General features: G+C 41.2%; 1 protein-coding gene across 2 annotated transcripts; it reads right to left on the minus strand.

Annotated features, from left to right (window-relative positions):
* Positions 1-228: 228 nt before the first annotated feature.
* On the minus strand, positions 229-19,701 carry LOC125918303 (OX-2 membrane glycoprotein-like). 2 transcript variants are annotated; one of them, XM_049624325.1, is made up of 5 exons: positions 19,434-19,701; positions 16,069-16,153; positions 5,138-5,458; positions 2,362-2,634; positions 229-374 (listed from the first exon to the last, which is right to left on the minus strand). In XM_049624325.1, exons 1-5 carry the CDS (start codon positions 19,443-19,445, stop codon positions 259-261), a joined length of 807 nt encoding a protein of 268 aa, XP_049480282.1. In that variant the 5' UTR covers positions 19,446-19,701; the 3' UTR covers positions 229-258. The 2 variants fall into 2 exon arrangements, with proteins under 2 accessions (XP_049480282.1, XP_049480283.1); XM_049624326.1 differs by lacking the exons at positions 16,069-16,153; positions 19,434-19,701 and having other exon boundaries at positions 2,362-2,629; positions 5,138-5,310.
* Positions 19,702-19,758: the final 57 nt, after the last annotated feature.

Raw genomic sequence — 19,758 nt, forward strand, 5'->3', positions numbered from 1 at the left:
ACTCATCAACCCTTACTCTCAAGTTACAAATAATTAGCCACTAAATGATCTTAGGAAACAAAAAGCAGAAGCATCCAGTTTTAATGTCCAATTGCAAGAATATGATGCTGACGTGTTCTAAAATACCAGAAACATTTAGGTATTTTGGAAACAGCGAACAAAACACATTGTTGCCACCCCTTATTTACATCTTCACGCAACCCCCCCCCCAAATTGCTATTAAAAAGTCATTTGTTTCCTTCTGTGTATTTCTTGTGATCACTCACCTCGGTCTTGGTTCCGACGACGTTTCCAGTATAATAAGATTGAGATTAAGACCAGGAGAATGACCAGGGAAACAATACTTAACAATAGTGGAACTGAAAACCAAAAGCCTATAGATGTTGAGGGGGGAAAAAGGAGACACAAAGTCATAAGAAGCTGTTGAGGCAAAAAAGGATAGAGAAACAGTTGTGATTAGTTTTTCCTAGAACTGAGTTTAAAATGAAAACTACCCTTAAATATATACCTATTGAAGTTTACATTCATGGCTTTATATTATTTCGATAGCATTTAGTTAACAATAATCTAACCACACGGTTTATGTGGTTGCTATCTCTGAAGACCTTTGAATGTGTGGTTTCATTTAGTCCTCAAAACAGCCCAAGAGTTAGGTATTATTATTATTATCTCACATATACAAAAAACAATAGAACAAAAAACTGAGGCTGAGAGAAGTTAAGCAAGCCCAGAATCAGAGTAGTAAGCAGCAGAACCAGGGCTCGGTCAGAGCTTGGTTTGCCTCTAAAGTGCATATTCTTTGCCTTACGGTCTGTGAAAGTCATATATTTATTGAGGGCACTTTGGAAAATACAGAGTAATAGAAAGAAAAAAAAATCATGCATCTCATGATTCCGATCCCAGGAGTAACTCATCTCAATGCTTTTACTGTATGTCTTCTAATCTGCATCTTTGTTATTAAAGCTCTTTCCACCGGCCAACAAACAAAGTTCCTCAGCATCACTCTGCAATACAAAGACGGGAGGAAGAGCCTCCTGATTTGGGAGTTTCCAGCATCTTCCCCATACCTCCGTAAAGGGATTTGTTACATCATAATTGAATCTGGCACCTTCAGACAGAGATGTGTCTAAGTTCAACAGTTTCTGTGCTTGACACATGCTCGAAGCACGGGAGACTTTTAGTAAGCGTTCGCAGAACAAACAAACATTACAGAGATGATGTTCACACATTATACATGACATAAGTCGATTTTAGCATTCTTGGGAAAGAAGACCAGTTCCTTTTCAACTTCTTGTTTTTCAGGGAAATTGACCCTTTGCCTTGGCTGAAAATGAGGATCTCTTCACAAGTATCCAAATCTAACACTGCATATCTTTTGACCAAATTTACCTAAATGTCGACTTTTTGATTCGTCTGTTTTTTACAAGGACCCCAAAAATGACTACAGGAAATTTTGCTTAGAGGCCACCACGCCAGTAAGGCATACACAGGAAAAAGTTTTTCCAAGCTCTGTTGCTTAAAATCCTCCCTGAAAAAAAAAAATCAAAACCCATCAATACCTTTTCAGGAGGCTTATTACAGACAGCCTCATCCAGAGTTGGTGCCTCAGAACCACAGAGAGAAAGAAAACCGTGACTATTCGCAAAGTGTCTTGCCTCTAAAATGGCCACTCCCTTCATTCTCCCACCCATAACCTTTACTTCTTGTATCCATGAGACCCAGAGATAGCAGTTTAGAGAAAAACACAAGAAAGCAAAAGGGGTTTTGAACAGGAGGCAGTTTGTTTCAAAGGGGTGAGGAAAACACCTTCCGATAGGTCTCTTTCTTAAAGCCTCTGTTGCCCCTTTTCCACAGTGTAGATTACCAAAGCCTTTATTGGAGAGGTCACTTCTTCCAGGAAATCTCCTTGATCCCTCCAGATTGAGCTGATGTCCCTCCTCCCTGCCCTCAATCCTCTCAGGGTGCACTGTAGCTTTCTTATTGAAGCATTTAACACGCAGTTTTGTAACTGCCCATTCTGTATTCCCAGCAAACCAGAAGCTTTCTGAGCAAAGGGACTGAGCCTTGCTTGCTGTCACATTTCAACAGTCCCAAAGCCTGGCACAGAACAGATACTCAGTAAATGTCAGCAGTGTGGAAAAATAAATGAATGGATGGATCTCAGCAAAAGCATTTGGTATGTGGGCAACATACCACATTTACCAAAGTAAGATTGGCTTTATTGGCTTCCTCAACCCTGTTTTTCTTTCCCCACTTATGCCATTCTCTCTCTTACTAGCTCCTTTGCTAAGAAACCAACAGGCTCGCAAAACATTCACCACCTTCCAGGTGTGTGACACATCTTTGCCCACCTTCTCTTACCTTTGTCCAAAGTTTGCCTGACGCTGGTCATAGTCCCCAGGTGTAGCACCTGGCAGATTACCTCCTTCCCCACCTGGCTCTTGGGGTCTTTGACCTGGAGGACACTCGTGACAGACGTGGTCCCATTGGGGTGTGAGAGAATCTCAGTACTGTTTTCAATCCCTGACCCAGAGACCTTCCAGGAGATCACAGGGGCTGGGCGGGCATTGGCAGAGCAAGTGATATTTACGTGGTCTTCGAAAAATGTATAGTGAAGGAACACTGTGGGCTGTACTGGGACAAAAAAAAAATGATGGTCTGCCATCAGTTAAGCACCACATTCTCCTCAGAGGATGAAGGAAGATCTGTACAGAAAGACACTGGGGGCTCAAGACATAAGATGGCACATCCAACCCAAACTGGGGCATCTCAGTTCTTCCTGTGTCTAATTCTCTGGCCGGCAGGATGGAAACTGGCCTAGTACAACCCTGCAACAAGAAAAATCCTCTCTGTCGTTTCTCTGCAGGGGAATTAGCTGAATGGATAAAGGGCATCTTCTTTCCCATACAGTCCAGAGCTTAATTATTCTGTTCTCTTTTTCCACGGGCAATGCAGCACCTCTGCCTTCTTCTGGGTATCCCTCTCATAGTCTGACAATAGTCACCAATCAGCACTTCCATACAGGTAGCTTGCACTTCTCAGAAGTACCAGGGCAGTTTCAGAACAGAGAGCCCGTAGAGGGGCTGCTGCTTAGGCATGGCCTTTCTCTGCTTGGAGCTGGACCAGGGAATGAGATGCATGGAGGAGACTTGGAAAGTCCCTGCTTGGAATATCCATAAAAAATGTAAATTAGAAATTCACATGCCCATAACTAGAAAATCACAGAATGACAGTTGGAAAGACCTTGGAGATCACCTGAATGGAGTTAAAACAACTAGTTAATGAGAAAAGGATATTATTTTAGTCCAGCTGTAATCCTGTTCCCTTCCAAAAGTCCCTTGACTGATGAATTCATTGCCATCGTATATTTTTCAATGTGCAGTTTATCTCTGCTGAGCAAATGCAGTTTTGCTTTCCTGTGGTTGCTTCAGAGCCCTCAAGATAATTAAAGGGCAGTAACTAAATGAAAGCCTGGTCTGTGCTTAGAGGTTCAAGAGGTGGGAGGGTGACAGTGGGCTGGAGGAAATGGGGCCAAAGGGCTGTGGCTTTTTCCAAAGAGTACCCAGATACTAATGTCAAGGGGCACTGGGGGAAGACAGATAAAAGTGAGGGAAGATGAGTAGGGTTGACATGGTGAGACTGGGTGGCAAGGTGCTCTGGTATATCCAAGGATGACTTAGATGAAGGCTGTAAGGTGTAGCTGGAAAGGGTCAGAATGGAAAAGAATGGGGTTACTACCCGGAAGACTCAGGGGAGTGTGGTTTTCAGGCAAAAACTATTACAAAATATTAAGGGTAAAGTATAGGGGGGAGAAGAAGAAGAAGAAGAAGAAGAAGAAGAAGAAGAAGAAGAAGAAGGAAGAGGAGGAGAAGAAGGAAGAAGGAAGAAGAAGGAAGAGGGAAGAAGGAGGAAGAAGGAGGAGGAGGAGGAGGTGAGGAAGAGGAGGAAGAAGTGGAAGGGAGAGGAGAAGGAGGAGGATGGAGGGAGAAGGGGAACAAGAAAAAGTAACAGAAATGAGAATGACACAAGAAGGAAAAAGATGAAAAGTGATGAGGAAGGGGGAAGGAAGGAAGGAAGGAAGGAAGGAAGGAAGGAAGAAGGGAAGGAGGAGAGAGAAAAAAGGAAAGGAAAGAAGGAAGAAAGATTGGAGGCGAGGGGAGAGGAAAAAAGGGTACAAAGAGACAGAACAGAAGACATAGAATCAAGAAGAAAATCTGACATAAGATTCTGCAGAGGATTCATTGTAGGCAAAAATAAGTGAAATATATATATATATATATATATATATATTTTTTTTTTTTTTTGGTGTTGCCATATGTCCCTTGCACTCTTGTCTACTGAGCATCCTCTTACCCCAGGTCCAATATTCTTAGTTCAAACTCTCACTTTAACATTCCTGATAACTATGTCTAAATTTGTCTTTTCCCTTCTAAACCTACCACCAACTGTGCTATGCTCCAAAGTTATGCCTCATTCCCACTTCTAAATTCTTGATCTCAGTTATGTGTCAAAGGAGAGGAATCTTGTCAAACTAACCCTATTGGATTGTAAAAGAATGCTTATTATCCAGTTAAATCTCTAGTTGGCCTCAGGTATGAAAGGCCTCTATGGTACATCCCCTTTCAATCCCAAGAGAACTACATTAAGCCAAAATGAGAGGTACCACATAACTGGCTTCAGGTTATCCCAATCTGGCTCTTTCCTTAGATCCAAAAATGTTTATGCTGTCAGGGACTTTACAGATAATCTATTTTATACTTATTGTGTAGATAAAAAAAACTCTGCTTCAGAGAGTGGACGGGACTCTTTCAGGGTCACATGATTGCTAATGGCAAAGCCAGGTCCGAATCATATCACTACTTAGGAGAACCCCATTATCCTCACCATCGTCCTTAATTTACCCTTGCTGACAACACAATTCCTCAGAGCAAAGAGAACTCCAGGCAGAGATTCAATGTGGCCCCACGAACTCTTCCAATAACCATAACTATGTTATGGTAGACATGAGAGGCTAAGTATCTTCTCATAAACCTTTCTGAGGTTAAGATCCTGAAAAATTAGGCACCACCACCATGTTCCAAACATTCTTGAAAACAACATTTCTAGCCAGAGACAATGTATTATCGGAGATTCTCACCAGAGAGGGTGAGGCAGGCTTTTCCTGAGATCTTCCCGGAACCAAAAGTATTGAAGAGGCACTTGTAACACCCTTCATCCTCCAGGGTGGTATTCCAGAACGTAATGGTTGAGTTCTTGAGTTCCAGCTGGGTGATGTTTATCTTGTCCTTATAGGCAGGCTGGACTACAACCCCATGGTTCTTGCTGAAGGTGACCATGTTTTCTGGGCTTACAGCCTTGATTTTCTGCCATGTCACAATCAAGACTTCCTCGGAATTTTGCAGAGAGCATCTTAAGGAAGCAGGTGTGTTCAGCAGCTCTTCTTCATCTTGGGTCACCACTTTTATCATAGAATCATAAAAGAACATTTATATTTTAAAATTTAATACATACAAGTACACATTTTTCTGATTAAAAATGCATGTTCAAAGTTAAATATAGAAAACATAGGGGAAAATGCTGGAGGAAAGGGGATAGTGGAGAAGAAGGGGGATCTGGATTTTCCTTGTCCTTCAAACATAGCCTTATTGAGGTCAGAATACTTGGAACACCCAGGAACTAGATCTGCGGAGCGACAGAAGGATCTCCATGGTTGGAAGGAGACAGCCTGGCAGGATGCATGTGTGTGTGAGTTGTGGGAGATAAAATAGTGCTGTTATGGAGAAGTGGGAACCCCTTCTGTGAAGAGACAAAAGGGAAACAAAGAGGGGTTGTGAAAGCACAGCAGTGAGTTAGCACAAGAGGAAAACCTCTCTGGACCATGGACTAGGGAGCGAAAAGTACTGAGTGTACTAGTTTGTTTTTTCAGTCTTTGGAGGTGAAACTCTCAGGTTCTGGAAGTGCACGAGTTTCTTTGGAGCAGAGCTGTGGCACGCAATCCTGGGGAGGAGGGAGCTGGTCCCAGAGTGCACAGCATGATGTAGTGATCTTTGGGGCACAATGGAAAAGAACAATCCCCTTCCTGGACTACTTTAGAAAGAGAGTTTATTGCCTCCTCAAGGACAAAAGACCCCGCAGGTGTGAGCCAAAGGTCTTTCATCAGCCAGGTGGAAAGGCTCTACTCTGGAGCAGGAGAGCAAATCACTGTCACGCCAGTCCTTTAAGACTTTGGGTTTTGAATCCCAACTGAGTGCCAAGGAGAAGGCACAGAATTGTGGCGCAGGGCAAGCTGACCACCCTCGCTATTCTGTGAGGACTGCCTGAACAGCGTGGGTTGAGATCCCTAGTTGAGATCCCAATCTGAGACCCCTAGATTGGGAGTACATCCTTTTTTCCCCCCTAACAACAATGCGGTGGGACTTCAGAGAGCAGCACAGCTGCCCCCAGTGGAGGCTGGACACACTTACACCTAACCCCTCCTTTCCATGCCTAGCAACTGCTTATTTACTGAAACAAGACTGACCCAACACAGCCGGCCTTGCCTCCAGACCAGCACAGCCACCCCCCAAACACACACCAACAGACAACTCTGGGTTTCTTTTTTCATTTTTTTCATCCCTCTTCTTTTTTTCTTTTGGAATCAGGCTCAGACTTTCTGATTTGTTTTTTGTCATTTCTTATTACATATTTTTTATTTGTTTTTTTAAATCCTTTTCTTTTTCCTTCTGCTTTCCCCCCCCCCCCCAATTTCTTTTCCTTTCACTTTCCTTGGAATCGGCCTTATAGGTTTTGATATTCTATTTGGTTTTCCTTTCTCCCCTTTCTTTTTTCTCTTTTAATGGGATCCGGCTCCCCTCCCCTTCCTTTCTTCCCCCAGGGTTACTTCAACAAACAAATCAAAGCATACCTAGTTAAAGGTCCAAACACTCCCCACTACAAGCAAGGAGGAGCTCTGCGGAGGACTGACCAGTGGCACAAAGCAGCCAAAATGCAAGAGCAGAGTACACTCAACAAAACACCAGAAATACTTCCTGGAGTGCCAGGCCCTCAACAGTGTAGGACCCTTTTTTAATATAGCATTACTCTTAGGTATAGGACACATAATATGCTTTTAAAATACACAAAAGACAGAAACTTAGCCAAAATGACAAGATGGAGGAATTCTCTCCAAAGGAAAGATCAAGAAGAAATCACAGCTAGAGACTTGCTCCAAACAGATATAAACAATATAAATATATTCAGAACAACAGTCATAAGCCTAATAGCTGGGCTTGAAAAAAGCATAGAAAACACCAGAGAAACCCTTGCTGTAGAGATCAAAGACCTGAGAACTCGCCGAGATGAATTTTAAAGAATGCTATGGATGAGACACAAAATAAACTAGATACAGTGACAGTGAGGACCGAAGAGGACCGAAGAGGACCGAAGGACTTCTATTTCTAGGTGAAATAGAAGATAAAATGATGGAATATAATGAAGCTGAAAAAGAGGGAAAGGAAATTACTAGACCATGAGGGGAGAATTAAAGAACTAAGTGATTCTATAAAATGAAATAATATCCATATCATTGAGTCCCAGAAGAAGAAGAGCAAGAAAAGGGGCAAAGGCTTATTTAAATAAATTATAGCTGAGAACTTTCCTAATCTGGGGAAGGAAACAGGCATCCAAGTCCAAGAGGCACAGAGAACTCCCTTCAAAATCAACAAAAACTGGTCAACCCCATGACATATCATAAAGTAACTTGCAAAATACAAAGGCAAAGAAAGAATTCTGAAAGCAGCTAGGGACAAAAGGTCCTTAACCTACGAGGGTGGACACATAAGGTTAGAGGCAGACCTGTCCACTGAAACTTGACAGACCAGAAGAGAATGGCAGGAAATAGTCAATGTGCTGAATAAGAAAAATATGCAGTCAAGAATCCTTTATCCAATGAGGCTGTCATTCAGAATAGAAGGAGAGATAAAGTTTCCCAGGCAAACAAAAACTAAGGGAAATTGTGACCACTAAACCAGTCCAGCAAAAATTCTAAGGGGGACTCTCTGAGTAGAAAGCAGCAAAGACTACAAAGGACCAGAGAACATTACCAGAAACACAAAATCTACAGGTAACACAATGGTGCTAAGTTCGTATCTTTCAATAAGCACTCCGAATGTAAATGAATTAAATGTCCTACTATAAAGACATAGAGTATCAGAATGGATTAAAAAAAAAAAAACAAAAAAAAAACAAGATACATCTATATGCTGCCTACAACAGACTCATTTTAGACCTGAGGACACCTGCAGATTGAAAGTGAGGGGATGGAGGGGCGCCTGGGTGTCTCAGTCAGTTGAGCATCTGACTTTAGCTTGGGTCATAATCTCACAGTTGTGAGTTTGAGCCCCACATCAGGCTTTGTGCTGATAGTGCACAGTTTGCTTCAATTCTCTGTCTCCCTCTCTCTCTGCCTCTCCCTTGCTTGCCCTCTCTCTCAAAAATAAATAAACATTAAAAAATTAAAAAAAAAAAGAAAGTGAAGAGATGGAGAACCATTTATCATGCCAATGGATATCAAAAGAAAGCCAGAGTACCACACTTATAACAGACCAACTAGATTTTAAAACAAAGACTGTAACAAGACATGAAGAAGGTCATTATATTATATTTAAGGGGTATATCCATCAAGAAGAGCTAACAATTGTAGCACCCAACATAAAAGCACCCAAATATATAAATCAATTAATCACAACCTAAGCAAACTCACTGCTAATACCATAATAGTAGGAGACTTTAGTACTCCATTTACAACAATGGACAGATCATTTAAGCAGAAAATCAACAAGGAAACAAAGGTGAATGACACACTGGGCCAGATGGACTTAACAGATAAATTCAGAACATCTCATCCTAAAGCAGCAGAATACACATTCTTCTAGAGTGCACATGGAACATTCTCCAGAATAGATCACATATTGGGTCACAAATCAGTCCTCATCAGGTACCAAAAGACTGAGATAACATCATGCATATTTTCAGATCACACTATCAAACTTGAAATCAACCATAAAAGAAAAGGTGGAATGCCCTCAAATACATGGAGGGTAGAGAACATCCTACTAAAGAACGAATGGGATGACCAGAAAATTAAAGACAAAGTTAAAAAATACATGGAAGCAAATTAAAATGAAACACAACAGTCCAAACCTTTTGGGATGCACGAAAGGCAGTCCTAAAAGGAAAATACATTGCAATTCAGGGCTATCTTAAGAAGCAAGAAAGGTAGAAAGGTCCCAAATAAACAACCTAACCTTATACCTATAGGAGCTAGAAAAGGAGCACCAAATAAAGCCCAAAGCTAACAAAAGAAGAGAAATAATAAATCCTACAGCAGAAATAAACAATATAGAATAAAAAAATCCAGTAGATGGGCGCCTGGTGGCTCAGTCGATTAAGTGTCCGACTTCGGCTCAGGTCATGATCTCGAGGTCTGTGAGTTCCAGCCCTGCATCGGGCTCTGAGCTGACAACTTCAGTGCCTGGAGCCTGCTTCAGATTCTGTGTCTTCCTCTCTTTCTGCTCCTTCCCCACTTGTGCTCTCTCTCTCTTGCTCTCAAAAATAAATAAAACATAAAAAAAAAAAATACAGTAGAACAGATCAATGAAACTAAGAGCTGGTCTTTTGAAAGAATAAACAAAATTGATAAACCCCCAGTAAGACCTCTCAAAAAGAAGAGAGAGGACCCACAGAGATAAAATCAATGAATGAAAGAGGAACGATCACAACCAACACCACATAAATACAATTATAAATAATACTATGAAAATCATATGCCATAAAACTGGGCTATCTGGAAGAAATGGACAAATTCCTAGACACACGCTACCAAAACTGAAACAGGAAGAAATAGAAAACTTCAACAGGCCCATAACCAGTAAAGAAATCAAATCTGTAATCAAAAAGCTCCCAACAAACAAGAGTTCTGGGCCAGATAACTTCCCAGGGGAATTCTATTACACATTTAAAGAAGAGTTAATACCTGTTCTCCTCAAACTGTTCTAAAAATACAAATGGAAAGAAAGCTTCCAAACTCATTCTTGGAGCCAGCAAAACCTTGATTCCAAAACAAGACAAAGACAGCACTAAAAAGAATTATAGATCAATATCCTTGATGAACCTGGATGCAAAATTTCTCAAGAGATACTGGTAAATCGAATCCAACAGTACATTAAAATAATTATTTACCATGATCAAGTGGGATTCATTCCTGGGTTGCAAGGCTCGTTCAATATTCACAAATCCATCAATGTGATACACCACATTAATAAAAGAGAGGATAAGATCCTTTCAATAGATGCAGAGAAAGCATTTGACAAAATACAGCATCCTTTCTTGATAAAAACCCTCAAGAAAGTAGGGATAGAAGGATCATACCTTAACATCACAAAAGCCATATATGAAAGGCCCACCACTAATATCATCCTGAATGGGAAAGCACTGAGAGATTTCCCCCTAAGACCAGAAACATGACAGGGATGTTCACTGTCACCACTATTGTTCAACATAGCACTGGAAGTCCTAGCCTCAGCTATCAGACAACACAAAGAAATAAAAGGCATCCAAACTGACAAGTTAAAAGTCAAACTTTCACTCCTCATAGATGATATATAAGATACTCTACGTGGAAAACCCAAAAGATTCCACCAAAAAAACTGCTAGAACTGATACATGAATTCAGCAAAGCTGTAGGATATAAAGTCAATGTACAGAAATTGGTTGCATTTCTATACATCAATAATGAAAAAGCAGAAAGAGAAATCAAGGAATTGAGCCCATTTACAATTGCACCAAAAATCATAAGATACCTGGGAATAAATCTAACCTAATAGGAAAAGAACTGTATGCTATAGAAAACTATAGAAAGCTTATGAAAACAATTGAAAACTATAGAAAGCCTATGAAGGAAATTGAAGCAGACACAAAGAAATGGAAAAACGTTCCATGCTCATGGATTGGAATAACAAATATTGTTAAAATGTTGATACTACCCAAAGCAATCTACAACATTCAATGGAATCCTTATCAAAATAACAGCTGTACTCTTCACAGAGCTAGAAGAAACAATCCTAAAATTTGTATGGAACCAGAAAAGAGCTCTAAAACTCAAATTAATTTGGAAAAGAAAACCAGAGGTGAAGGCATCACAATTTTGGACTTTAAGCTGTATTACAAAGCTGTAATCATCAAGACAGTATAGTATAGGCACAAAAACAGATACATAGATCGATGGAATAGAATAGAGAACCCAAAATTAACCCACAAATATATGGCCAACTATTTTTTGACAAAGTAGGAAAGATTATCCAATGGCAAAAAGACATCTCTTCAGCAAATGTGCTGGGAAAACTGGACAGCGACACACCGAAGAATGAAACTGGACCATTTTCTTACACCATAGACAAAAATAAATTCAAAATGGATGAAAGACCTAAAGGTGAGACAGGAAACCATCAAAATCCTACAGGAGAAAACAGGCAGCAACCTTTTTGACCTCAGCCACAGCAACTTCTTACTAGACATGACTCTGGAGGCAAAGGAAATAAAAGCAAAACTGAACTATTGGGACCTCATCAAGATAAAAATTTTCTGCACAGTGAAGGAAACTGTCAGCAATACTAAAAGGTAACCGATGGAATGGGAGAAGATATTTGTAAGTGGCATATCAGATAAAGGATTCATGTCCAAAATCTATAAAGAACTTACCAAACTCAACACCCCCCCAACAGATAATAATAATAATAATAATCCAGTGAAGAAATGAGAAGAAATGAATAGACACTTTTCCAAAGAAGGCATCCAGATGGCTGACACATGAAAAGATGCTCAACATCACTCAACATCAGGGAAATGCAAATCAAAACCACAATGAGATACCACTTCATACCTTTCAGAATGGCTAACATTAACCAGTCAGCAAACAACAGATGTTGGTGAGGATGTGGAGAAAGGAGAACCCTTTTGCACTGTTGGCGGGAATGCAAACTGGTGCAGCCACTCTGGAAAACAGTAGGGAGGTTTCTCAAAAAGTTAAAAACAGAACTACCCTATGATCCAGCAATTGCACTACTAGGCATTTATCCACGGGATACAGGTGTGCTATTTCGAAGGGATACATGCACCCCAATGTTTATAGCAGCACTATCTACAATAACCAAATTATCGAAAGAGCAAAAATGTCCATCGACTGATGAATAAAGAAGATGTTGTATATATATGCAATGGAATATTACTTGGCAATCAAAATAATGAATTCTTGCCATTTGTAACAATGTGGATGGAACTAGAGTGTATTATGCTAAGTGAAATAAGTCAGAGAAAGATATCATATGATTTCACTCATATGTGGAATTTGAGAAACACAACAGATGAACATAGGGGAAGGGAGGGAAAAATAAGATTAAAACAAAGAGGGAGGCAAACCGTGAGAGACTCTTAAATACAGAGAACAAACTGAGGGTTGCTGGAGGGGAGGGCAGTGGGGGGATGAGCTAAATGGTTGACGGACATTAAGGAGGGCACTTTTTGGGGTGAGCACTGGGTGTCATATGTAAGAGATGAATCACTGGGTTCTACTCCTGAAGCCAAGACTACACTGTATGTTAACTCTCCTGAATTTAAATTAAATTGAATTAAATAAATAAATAATAAGTAAAATTCTTTTACTAGTGAAAAAAAAGAAAAAATAGAGAAAAATGCAAAGAAAACATTTATGTACATGCCTGATGCTGTTAGAGAAATATACATTCAAATACGTATATTCAATCTTTAAGAGTAACAGAGTAGAAAAACAAGAAAGCAAACTCCCACTGAACAAATATTGTGTAAAGAATCCCTGGAAACTGAAAGTAGGTAGAATGAGGTTGAAGATGAACACTGTCAGATAGAATAGAATGTGTTCGTGCCCAGAGAGGCAGAAGCAGGGAAAGGGCCAATGGACAATTGGCAGAGTGATAGGTTTAAGTGAAGAAGATACAGCAGCCCCATACATTCCACACACACACACCCTGCAAAAGAAGGGGCAGCAACAGTGGCGTCTGCCTCCAGAAAGCAGTGCTGAATACGGGAACGTAAGGTAGAGAAATATTCAGGACAGTGCTTCAGGAGGCTGCATCGTAACAGACGGCTTTGGCAGCCAAATAAGAATCTACACACCCCCACATTTTTACTTAATGCAATGCAGAGCATAAGGCATGACAATAACTTCTTCCCCCACAATGCTGGCTACTCATGTTGATATGATAGATGATTCCATAAGAAACTGCAATATAAAAACAAACAGGCACAGATGTGAGAAAGCTGACACAATGAAAGAAGAAAAATGAACTCTACAAAACCTAAGAACTCCTACCAAATGAATAAAGATATCATAAATCAAGAAACACTTTGACATGAATACATGTCATATCTTACGTGTAAAAAGAAGCCAGCATTGTAAATAGTAGAAACTAGAGGTGTAGCAAATGACATCTATAAAATCTTAACTTGGCTCACTTAGCAAAATGGACATTGCTGAAGAGTCAATTAGTTAAGTAGGAAGGCCACGTCATGAAATTCTTTCAGAATATAGCACAAAGGGATAAAGATATGGAAAAAATTAAAGAAAAATTCAAAGACCTAGAATGTTTCACCGGTAGTCCATCAAAACTTTAAAAAAAGGGGAAAAGAAAGAATAGAAGATAAAAACACTGTAAGGGACATTTCAAAATGACAAAAGGAGCAATCTAAAATAAGATATATTAATTATAAACCTTTATATGCCTAACAACATAAGTGAAACATACAAAAGCCAATAGAACTGCAAAGAAAAAAAATTTTTTTAATTTTTTTTTTAACGTTTATTTATTTTTGAGACAGAGAGAGACAGAGCATGAATGGAGGAGGGTCAGAGAGAGAGGGAGACACAGAATCCGAAACAGGCTCCAGGCTCTGAGCAGTCAGCACAGAGACTGACGCGGGGCTTGAACTCACGGACCTCGAGATCACGACCTGAGCGGAAGTCGGACACTTAACCGACTGAGCCACCCAGGTGCCCCGCAAAGAAAAAATTTTAACCCTCAGAGATAATGGGAGAGTTTCACTTCCATATATTAAAAAATATATATAAAGCAAAAAAGTCAAATATAAGGATAGAGAAGGGACACCTGGGTGCTCAGTTGGTTAAGCATCAGACTCTTGGTTTCAGCTCAGGTCATGATGTCACAGTTTCGTGAGTTTGAGCCCCACATTGGACTCTGTGCTGGCAGTGCGGAGCCTGCTTGGGATTCTCTCTCTCCCTCTCTCTCTGCCCCTTCCCCATATACTCTCTCTGTCTCTCTTGAAATGAATAAAGTTTATATATATATATATATATATACACACACACACACACACACACACACACACACACACATATATATATATGGATAGAGACGATTTGAAAACTGAATATTTATATATGAATCATTATATATAAATTATATATGTATATGCATATAGGTATGTATTTATAAACTTTTATCCAAATAGAACATATAGGGGCACCTGGGTAGCTCAGTCAACTGAGCATCCGACTTCAGCTCAGGTCATAATCTCATGGTTCACAAGTTTGAGCCCCACATCAGGCTTGCTGTGGTCAGTGCAGAGCCTACTTAAGATCCTCTGTCCCCCTCTCTCTTTGCCCCTCCCCCACTTGTGTGCACTCTGTTTCTCTCTCTCTCTCTCAAAAATAAATATTTAAGAAAAAACAAAGAGAACATACAATCTCTACAAACATTCTCCAAAATTGAACTTGAAAAAGGACGCAAAAAAAGCTGCTACTTTATGATCCTGAACACTGTCCACAATGCAATAAAACAGGAAATTTACATGCTTCTTTTAACTCTAATTACACCAGAAACCATAGGAAGAATAATCAATTACTATGAGTGACAAGGAGAATATAATGTATTGAAATCCAAAGAAACTGATAAAGCAGTTTTCAGAGGGAAATATTTAATCCTAATTTCATTAGGAAACAAAAGAATGAAAAATGAATACACACATATATCCAGAATCCCACACTGCCTCCCAAAAATAAAAACAGTGAGTTAATATAGATGTTATATATATATATAGTTTTAGGGAGGCATATTCTTGGTAGATGTGAAAAGTTCTAGAAGCAATACCTGCCGTTGGGATTGGGGTTTTCTGAAAGTTCCTTGAGATTTTGCAGAGCAGAGATTTGAAGAAACTGCTGCTTTTAGAATGGAGAGTAGAAAAGGAATCAAAGCTACAGTTTTAACTTCTTAGGTGATTTTTCTCTTTTGACTATGGAAGAAATAATTTGGTGAGAACGTTTACGATTCTTTGATGCTTCTATAGAATTCCATTTAGATTCCCCCTGGTCAGTTGGTGAAGCCTGTGCTGTGGATGGTGTGAAACCTGCCCTGCCCCCAGCTGTAAAGGCTGTCGTAAGGGCACATCACATGGAAGGTGATAACAGGCCAGCAGCAAAGTGAGGTGTGATTTCCTATGAAAGAGAGCAGACAGGTCTGGCCCAATCAGGAAATTCAGCAGATAAGTGGACAGCACAAGCATGTGTTACATAACAGACTGTGAACCTACGGAACCTCAATATTTCGTTATTTTCCATAGTTTTCTATAAAAAGGGGCAACCCCATTTAAAAAGCTTACTGCTAGAATACCTTCTAAAAAGGGTATATTAATTTATACTCCCCAAGCATTTCCCTATCTTTACAAACAGGGAACTATGTTTAAATGATATTTAGAAGTTACTCGATTTGATAGGTAAAAAACATCTTAAATTAGGAAGAATTTTTTTTTACGTCTGGTATAATCTATGAAAACAGTTTGCAAGTATCCAATGTCTTTTTCCACTTTGAAAACAAAAATGTGGAAAGCAGAAAGAACCACTCCCATTCCTCCAAGCAAATTACACATTTAAATAATTCACGCAGACAAATGAACTAGCACAGGCCAAACAACAGTGGTCAAATGTTTCCATCCCAGAAATTTTGTTTCCTAGACTCCACACAGGGGAATTGCATAACTTTTTACCTTGGGCCGCCCTGCAGAGCCTCACTGCTGCGAAGAACCAAATCAGTCTGTAGGCAGACAGATGACACAAGAGCCCAACGAACACCTGAAGACAGAAAGCAAAGCAGAGAAATGGGCATTTGAATGTGGACAAAAAGCTCAAGAAGCTTCCATCTCATTGCTATCTCCAGAAATGCTGCAGCTGAAGTTTTAACCACCAGAGAACTTTGGTTCTTTGGATGTAGAACCAGGGACTATAAATGGAAGAAATAAAAGACTGTGCTCAGGATATGGGAAGGGAAAAGCAACCATGTAGCTCATCCATTATGGCAATCCCTAGCAATTGGAAGCCTTGCTCTCAAAGCCACTACTGTAAACAGCAAGGTCTCAAAGATGTAGGATGGTCAGAGGGAAAAAAAAAAAAAACTGCCATAAATACATACAGAAAACACAGAGACTGCAAACGTTAGAGAGCATTTACATCCCAAATAATCCACATCTGTTAACATTAAAAATGTAACTCAGGGGTAACCATCTTTCAGAAAGATGTGACTGCCTTGAAGTTTGCTGAAGTATTTTTCCCTGAGAATTCTGCAAATTTTACATGAATTGCACCTTTTGAAAAAACAGTAATGTCCTTTTTTTTTTTTCTTCAATGCTTAAAGTGACCGGGCAGAAACCCCTGGCATTTTACATGGTGATATTTAATGAAATGTTATTCTGGGTATCATTTTACTATAAGATGAGAGGATGGGATGTAGACAGATTAACCTCTCTCTACAATAGCCCCATAGATCCATTCATTTGGTCTACATGTGTGTTCATTTTAAGGGGTACAGGCCAGAAATGTAACTTTTCCCTACATTTTTCTATAATAGAGATACATAAGAAATGTGGGTTTCTCTGTATTTTTCTTTAACTAAATTTCATTGTTATTTCACGTTGCCATTCCAACTAGAGATAGAGACTTCATTGCAGTCAATGTCACATAATCTCTGTCAATTCAGCCCCCTGCCACCCCAGCACTTCACAACTGTTCCAGTCTCTGGCATTGCATTGCATCTCCATTCCTAGAGGCTCACACAATGCCAAGCCACGGGGCAGGGCTGCTAATGCTTGGTTACAACCATCTCTCCACGGTGGCATTCTCTAAGATGGCCGTGTTCCCCTCAAGACATCATGGTCATAGCAATTAAACAATTAAACCTTGTGCTTACAGTGTCTTCTCTTCTTTTGTTCTCCTGATTCCGTGCTCCTGGATTCTCCCTGTGTTCAGCAAAGGGGCGTTCTGCGTGTTCTCTGCCTATCCATCTCTTGTCTTACTGTTCACTTATCATGATGGGGAGGCCGGTCTCTTTCCACAGTTGCCCCCAAGAAAGCAAGGCACAGGTGTTTTCTGTTCTTGGATTTCAACACCTCCCTGTAAGTTCTATTTATCATCCTCCCTGAACTCCCCACTCATGGGCACCAGGCACAGGGCCACCTTTTCAGAGCACAAATTTGTGTCTGAATATAGACTTCAGACAGACCCTCTTTGCTTTCGTAGCCTAGAAAACATTTACTTCCGCTAGGGTTGGGAAAGCTGGTTCCTCCATTACCCTGCGTTTCTCCCAACTGGAATAACACATGTCGTGGGTTTTTCAGCATATTTAGGCTTTTAAAACTCAAACGCTTAGGCTTTTGCTATATCAACACCTTGGCTTCTGAAACCAAAAAGTCTTCTTTGGCATTCTAAGTCCATGGTATTTTTTTAAAAAACCATATGCCCCCCTCTTACGTGGAAACCCAAAAGCAAAGATGATGAGAAATGCAGAATGGATTGGTTCTCGTAGTGAAAATCCGTGTTTTAGGATAACAGAGAAAACAGATGCACACCAAAACGCAGTGTGTAAGCTGGGAGCCGACAATGTTTTTAAGAAGCAAAACACAATGATTGAGACTAGGGAATTCAGAGGAAAGCCTTGCTATTAAATATATACATAATTATCCTGGGTGATAAGTTGGGTTAGCACAAATGCAGGATGCGTGGGCCAGGACAAATGACTCTACCTCTCCAAGATGTGGGCAAAATAACAGCACCGAACTCTTTTATTAAAAAGACTAAACAAAGTAGTACATGTAAGGATCCCAGAATTGTGAGTGACACAGATAAGCGGTGAATGAATAGTTATTATTTCATCGGGTTGCTGTAAGAACTCAGCATTTAAAATACTTAATATTTTAAGTATTAAGTATTAATTAAGCGCCTAAGATACAGTAAATACCAAGACATGTTAGGTAACTAAAAAAATCCACGAATCACATCATACACAGGGAGTACAAATATTAAATGGAGAAATCCAGGAGCTCTTTGCCGACAAGGCCAAGGTTCACAGAGACCTGTGCCTCTGGCAACCAACTGCTCAGAGCCTCCTTCCCTGAGTGTCTGGGTCCAAATCCTGATCCCATCACATGCAGTCACATGGACATGTAAAAATTAACCTCTCTGCTTGTTTCCTTATTTGTAAAATCAGGGAATTTGTAAAATTCCTTCTCTGAAGGCTGTGAAGATCAGAAGCGTCCAGCGCAAGGAAACACTAGCTCGCAGGCCACCATACTCCTTTGTTAAGATGCCGAATGACTGGCTGTGTGGTGTCGCCAGTAAACTACATCTGAAAAAAATTGCCTTGAGGTATTACTTGTATTTGGATTTTAACTGTTTTATTCATTGTTATTATTTCTTTTCATTACGGCAGCGTAAATAAAAAGGCTCCCATTCAGTTAGTAAACAGGTCCTGAATAAACAAAGGGTCTGTCTCTCTTGGATATCCTGGGGTTTAACCCGGATTTATAGGCTCTCAAGGCAAATCCTTTATGGCTCTCAAGACAAAGGGACCGGAGGATGGAAAAAGAGGCCGGTGTATCCCAGGAGGGAGCGAGCTCCCCCGGAGAGAGCGAGCCTTGAATCCTGCAGCCCCACCCCAGCTTTGGGTGCCACGACGGAGCCAGAACAGCACCGCCATCCCCTCCTTGGGACAGGGTACAACAGAACGTGCTCTGCCGCCCTCGAGCCCCGGCCAGTAAGCCAGGCCGCCGGACTGCCCAGAGGGCCCGCCGGCCGCCAGCGCGCCTCCCCGCCCAGCTCCCCTCCGAAAGAGCCCGGGAGAAGCGTCTCCCGGCAGCATCCTTTTTCCAGGACACTGGGACAGGTACCCGGGCCGCCAGGAAAGGCCTGAAGACCTCCCTGCCGGAGGCAAAATCCTCTCCTCCCCAGGTGAAGCGCCGCGGGGCCAGCGCCGACCGACACCGAAGCCACAGACAGCTCTGCCCGCCGCCAGCCCGGGGCCACGCGCGCCGCATCGCCCACCCCGCGCCCGCCGTCCCGCGTCCGGCCCGGCCCGGCTCACCAGCCTCTCCATGGTCGCTCCCTGCCGCGCGGGATGGCCGGCCTCAGCTGGAAAGCCCGAGGGTTCTCGCTAAAGGAGCTGGAAGCCTAGAAGGCGCGGCCGGTCCCCGCCCCGAGGAGCTGCTGCAATGGCTCTCCTCGCCGCCCCCCGCCTCCCCCGCTGGAGTCCTCACCGCTACACCCACTCGCGGGAGCCAGCGGTTGGGGTTTCCAGTCTCGTGGGTAAATTCCCCATCTGAAACACGGTGCATTTGTCAGAGGTGGCCGTTTTGGAAACACTTTGAGAAAGTGTTGGGAAAAACATACACTCTTTCCATTTCCACTCT

Source organism: Panthera uncia, unplaced genomic scaffold, assembly GCF_023721935.1.
Source record: "Panthera uncia isolate 11264 unplaced genomic scaffold, Puncia_PCG_1.0 HiC_scaffold_661, whole genome shotgun sequence".
Lineage (NCBI taxonomy): Eukaryota > Metazoa > Chordata > Mammalia > Carnivora > Felidae > Panthera > Panthera uncia.

What these genes read in the sequence shown, in the direction of transcription:
- LOC125918303 (XM_049624325.1), bottom strand. An exon ending in GCTCTGCAGGGCGGCCCAAG is followed by an intron (nt 5,459 to 16,068) that starts GTAAAAAGTTAT and finishes CTATGATAAAAG; the next exon opens with TGGTGACCCAAGATGAAGAA. An exon ending in CAGGCAAACTTTGGACAAAG is followed by an intron (nt 375 to 2,361) that starts GTAAGAGAAGGT and finishes CAACATCTATAG; the next exon opens with GCTTTTGGTTTTCAGTTCCA.